Source organism: Gopherus evgoodei, chromosome 1 (assembly GCF_007399415.2).
Source record: "Gopherus evgoodei ecotype Sinaloan lineage chromosome 1, rGopEvg1_v1.p, whole genome shotgun sequence".
Lineage (NCBI taxonomy): Eukaryota > Metazoa > Chordata > Testudines > Testudinidae > Gopherus > Gopherus evgoodei.
Window position 1 is genome coordinate 251,969,499 of NC_044322.1, and position 6,000 is coordinate 251,975,498.

Consider the following 6,000-nt stretch of genomic DNA (forward strand, 5'->3'; position numbering starts at 1 on the left):
GGAAAATCTGAATCTGAAATTTTATGAAACAAAAAGGCAAAAGAAAACATTTCCAAATGTTCAAAACAAACATTTGAAATAAAACATGCTGAATATTTGGGGGGAGAGGAGAACTTCAGTTTCTCAACCAAAGCTGTATGTCAAATTTGACCCAAACTCATAAATAGATTCAGAGCACCAAAAATGCATTTTTCAATGGCACAAAACTCAGCAAATGCAAAGAGACAGCAAGCATCACGCAACCACGTTACATGAATGTGCTGTTTTGTATCACTATTTTTCTCAACCAAGTTTCTCCAACCTAAGCAAATTCTTACCTTTATAGGACAATATATAAACACACACAAACGTGCGTGTATTTGCCTCGTTTGGATTTTTTAAAAGTCAAATGAGTTTGGCATTATCTGAAGATAAAAAGGTACCTTAATAATTTCGTCAACTGAACATCACCTCTCCTTCCCCCACATTCTCTCTCTTCACTGTTCCTCTCCCTTCCCTTTCCCTCCTGCCATCTCTTTCCCATTCTCTCTTCTACTTGTATTCCTTGCCCATGGCCATTACCAGGTGCTGCAATTTCCCTATATGCTATTCTAACCACCTGCTTTGGGGTGGGTGGGGGGATATGCTTTCTCTCTCTCCCTCCTACAGGATGTTTGTAGCACAGCAGATTGCCAACAGTAACCTCCTGCTCCTGGTTACAGATGCTGCCTGTGACTGCAGCATCTTCCCACCTGTCCTCCTGGAAGCAAAAGAAGTCAAATATATCCTCCTTCTATCACAGCGTGTGTTAGACTCTGCAGCCCTTTCTGCTGTTCTCCCACTGCAACAATTAGTCTGGGGGTGGAGGATCTGTTCCTGTAGCAATTAGCCTGGGGGAGGAGAGAGCAGGGAGGTATAGCTCCACTTGTGATGCAGCAGGATGCAAGTGTGGATACAACAGATAGGCATGGTGGAGGGAGCAGAGAGAGAGCAGGCAGGTTAGAGGGGTGGCTGGAAATTAACACAAGAACTCTAACCCCATTTAGAGCCTGGTGTTGAAAAGTGACCTCCACTGTGATGAGCAAAGTGCTGTGCCAACCATTCACTGCAATTCAGTGCAACCATTCACTGTGTAGATATCTATGCTCACTCCCTGCCCCACATACCTGCAGGGGAACGGAGCAGCAGCCCAGTGTGGACTCCAGCCCTGTGCAGTAGCCCAAGCAGGGGTGTACACGGATCCTCACTCCCCCTCTTCCCCAGCACAGGTACACATGAGGACTCATGACTGAGCTGTAACTTGTTAAATATACAATAGTCCTTCCTGTTCTGTTACTGCCCCTTATAAATAGCCAGTTACTTACCCACAAGTGGAAGCTGGACCCATCTCTCCCCTTGTGAACTGGCCTCAGTCGGCCATTACCGATTTCTATAAGCTACAGAGGGAGGGCATTTTGCAGACTACGCTGGGATTCTAGGGAACGCACTCACTGATGCACCAGTCCTTCTAGGGTCAGCAGCTTATTTAAATACACTAGAAAACCTCATCTGGGGACTTCTGAAACAACACAGGGAGAACAGCTGGAATGCTTTGTTTTTGTAGAGCACGAGCAGATAATCTCAAAATGGCTCACAAACACAAAGCAACTAAATGCCCCAGCACCTCTGAGAGGCAGGAAAGTATTGTTAGCCGCACTTTACAGATGGGAAAATTGAGGGACAAAACCACCGTGACTTGCCCACGCTCACACAGGAAGCCTGTGGTTGAGGCAGGAGTCAAAACTTTATCACCTTGCACACAAGGCAATGCCTTAACCACAAAATTATCCTGCTGCCCTCCGCTACAGAATATACAAAAATTCTGAACAAGGATCACTGGGAACCTAAGCGACTGGAAACATGACTTCCCAATTGCCAGCCCCTGGGAGTGCTGGAGAAGGTCATAGAAGCTACATGTCAGACACTTCCATACTGACCAGTTAACTCTGTGCCTGGTATCACCCGCTAGCTCCCTCAGCAGGCTCAAATACAGTTAATAGGAAAAGCAATGACTAGTTGGCATGATTTGTGATATTAAAGAATAGCCATGGTAGAGGGGTTGGGATAATAGGGGGAGGAAAGAGACAGACGTGATGGTGATGGTAGAACAGATGTCTGAGAACAGTGGCCCAGTTATTCTGAGTTCAGGTAAGTTGCCCTCAGCAGTTGTTTCTTTAAGTCAGTCCTGCAGGATCATGCCCTTTCCTCATTAACTATGGTCACATTAAGTTTTCTGTCTCTATTATCCCATCACCATGAAATAAAGCAGCTAAGCATTTCCACCTTCTCCCCAGCCTCTCTTCTGTACGCTCCCTCCCTGGCACAGGGCCAGCTTGTGCTTTTTTTCCCCATAATCTTTTGCTTCCATACCACAGCTTATTTCTTTTTACAGTCTTGGAGACTCGTCCTCCCGCGTTGTGAGTTTGCCTCTGTCCCCTCTTATCCTCCCTCCATCTGAATTCCTAGGGCCCTTGGACACAGCTCTAAGATTCAGTCAGTCTCGCTAGGCTGTGTGAGAGACCTCACAGTCTTTTGTCTGTGCTGCTTTTGTCCCTATCTAAATGCTGTTGATCTTAATGGCAATACACATAATGCTTCGGTGAAGTGCGACAGGATGCGCTCCCAGAAACTGAGACGGCGGCCAGATACCTGCCACGCATTCCACCCGGAGGTACAGTAGGGACCATGGGCTATGCAGCTGGGGCTGGAGGGTGTTCGGTCTCATTCACACCACTACACTTACTGCATAGGCTCAGAAATGCCCAAGAGCTTGTGATGATCCTATAGGGGTTTTCCCACTTAATTAGGGTGATCATCTTTTCAAAAACACAAAACTGCCCCCTCTGCGGTTCCCAGCCAATGGGAGCTGCGGAGGCAGCAGTCAGGGTGTGGGAAGCACGTGGAGCCTCCCTGGCCACCCCATGCCTAGGAGCCGGAGGGACATGCCGGCTGCTTCTAGGGAGCTGCATGAAGCCAGATAGGGAGCCCGCCAGCCCTGCGCCAACCAAACTTTTAGCAGCCCAGTCAGCAGTGCTTACCGGAGCCGCCAGGGTCCCCTTTCGACCGGGTGCTCCAGTCAAAAAATGGACACCTGGCAACCCTGCTGGCAGAAGCCTCTCTTTTTAGAGCATAAGATCCTAGTCCCCTACACCACGTGTTTTAGCAAATGGCAAATCCTGTACATATGCAGCCAGCCATGGACCCAAGAGATTTTGCTGCCTCAGCCTACTGCACCTAAAGGCAGGAAGTGCAGATCCTTGCACTAGGAAATGGCTGTGCATGAATCCCTCAAAGCCTATAAACTGGAGCAGGTTGCATGCCAAAGGCTGCAGAGGGGCAGCACAGGAGGTAAGTCCATGCAGGCTTTGGGGCCCTGAATCCCAGCACCAATGCCATGGGGTGTGGATCCTACAGCACTCAGAGGCTGAGGGAGCAATTTCTGGTACTAGTGCATGGGTCTTCAAGAACTCTTAAGACAGAGGTTGTTAGGACGGTTGGTTTTCCAGCTGTCTACATGAATGGGTGACATGCGCTTGGAGGGTCTCCGAGCCTGAAGGCATGATACCCTTACTCTTGACCTGTCCCTTCCTCTCTGCTCAGAGCAATATTGTCTCACAGTATTCACTGCCTCTGTCATTGCGCTGGCTGCAGCCTCCACCCCTTATGTTCCATGAGCCCCTGGGCATCCTGTCAGTGGAATGAATCATTTTACTTGCCCTCTTGTGACCCTAGAAATAGATTTGCTGATCTTTTGCCTCCTTCTCATTTGTTCTCAGGAGAATGCTCAGGACTGCGGTGGAGCTGCTGAGATCTCAGCCTCGCTGACATTACTCCTCCTAGCACTAGTGACCTTTGCTCTCCTCCTGCGATGACAGAGTCTACCACGATCCTTAGAGTTTGCAGAAATGGTGGATAATACAAGGGAGTCCACTACTTCCCGGGGACATTCTTAGAGTCAGAGAGTTGGAGCTGTAGGAGGGGAGGAGCCCACGATGTAGGCACTATGACTCCCTGTGGACTTGTGGGGACAAGGCATTAGATATCCCTCACATATTGGCCTGTCTCTCGGACAAAAGGCTTATAGTTCAGTTTTGTGTTTACAAAGAAGCTGTTTCTTCCGGAAGAACTTGCAGCTTGAGTCCTGGCCACCACGGCTATGAATCAAATGGGATTAACTGTCTATGCAATAAATACTGGATTGGATATTCCCAGCTCTGGGGACATTACCTGACAGATCAGCTGCGCTCATGAGGGAATGTGAAGGCTCCAGGAATATCTGATGCCATCTTCCTGTGACTAGTTCTGCTCCCATCCATGCTAGTGATGGAGTCCATGCAGATGCAGTGGGGATTTCATTAGTGCTATCCACTACATAGCAGAGCTCTCCATATAATCTGCCTTGCTGTGCCACACCAGGTTGGTTTACTGCGTAGGATGGTTTGAACTGGGCACACATTGCCCTTCAGGAACTGCTAGGGTTTAGCTATGAAATTTTATTTACTGAACATGTTGCTCACCGGGCTCAAGGATTTTCAGCACCTTGGATTCCTAGTGGTTACGGGGCACAGGGGGAAGCCAGTGATGACCAGAGTTAGGCATAAACTGCAGGGCAGGGCAGCAGTAAAGGGAAAACACCTCAGTGAGGCTCTGCACAAGGAGGCGGTTCCTCAACACAGGGCAGTTCCTAGAGACCAGATTCCCCACATCAGTGTTATGCAATTCATAATGGGGATTACACTGACTTAAAAGGAGACCCAAGCAGAGGAAGTAGCACAGCTTGGCTAGTTATACTTATTTCAGCAGAAACTGCCATAGAGCTTTGGTCCCCAGAACTGACTGCTCTTAAAACGTGATTGAGCATCCTGGAAAGTCTAACAAGCCTGCATACAAAAGGGAAAGGCACCTGTCTATTAAAAACAAAACGAAACAGCCCCTTCAGACATAGGACCTTCTTCTTTTTGTAAGTAAGGAAAAAATAAGAAGTGGGGTTTGTGCTGCCATCTGCTTTCTCTGCAGAAGCAGCTAAGAACCAAGCACTAACTTCAGAGCTATGCTGTCCTAATCAATTGCTGAAGCCTCAGGCTGGGCTGGAGACAGTGGCAGTCCCCCACTCATGATTCTGGTTGTTCCCAGCTGCCAGGCACATGTTTTCAGGCATGACAAACAATGACCAGGGAAGAGGGAACAAGATTTTTTTTTTTAAAATAAAGTGCTTGCCATTGTCTCTTTAAAAACAAATGTGGCATATTTTAAAGGTGTATTATGTTATACTTGGGACTGATCTCAGCCTTGTAACTCCAAGCAACCCTAATCCACTGGTGGTGATTACAGCCACTGCAGAGTCTGTGGCCTGGGGGTAACTGAGTCATGCAACCCCTACAGTGCATTGGCAGCTTGCCAGGAGCTCAAGTGTTGGGCCTGATTTGCTTAAAATGGAGCAGATGGCAGCTGCCTTAATTAGTAATACAGATGTTGAAACTACATCTCCCAGCATGCAGTACTCTCAATCGGGCCAAGGGGCCATGCTCTGTTGGGTCCTCTGAGTGCTGCCATAATACAAATAAGACATGAATAATAAAACAATAATGAAGCAGAATGATTAAAGCATAGTTCAGCAATGAGCATTGTTAGTTCTACCATTTGCTCCCACTTCCCACGGCTCCCCATTATTTTCTGTCTCTCTTGCACCATCTGTGCCTGAGCCAGCCCCGCCCCCTTTTAAAAAGAGCCAGACTTCCCTATTGTAGAACTTGGACTGAGCATGAAGGAATGATAGAAAAAGAAAAATGCTCGCCAGGCAGGAGCTGCCAGTGTCTAAAGGAACCATCATGAGGTTTGGTTTGGGGGGGATGGGGCAGCGGCATAGGAGATATGGGGACAGAGGCCTCCTGGCCTCTCCTGCCACTATTGCCAGGCTCTGTGGGCAGCTCCAGCTGCTTCCCTTGCAACAAAGACCTCCAGTCTGCCCTGGCATGGGAGGGG

At 48.2% G+C, this 6,000-nt stretch overlaps 1 protein-coding gene across 1 annotated transcript in view; it reads left to right on the top strand.

Moving 5' to 3' along the window:
- CACNA2D4 (calcium voltage-gated channel auxiliary subunit alpha2delta 4) overlaps window positions 1-4,601 on the top strand; it is a 164,304-nt gene extending 159,703 nt beyond the window's left edge. The window contains 3 exon segments of the mRNA XM_030549257.1: window positions 649-761; window positions 2,607-2,689; window positions 3,795-4,601. Of these exon segments, the coding sequence (XP_030405117.1) occupies window positions 649-761; window positions 2,607-2,689; window positions 3,795-3,890 (292 nt within the window). The 3' untranslated portion in view covers window positions 3,891-4,601.
- The last annotated feature ends 1,399 nt before the right edge of the window (window positions 4,602-6,000 follow it).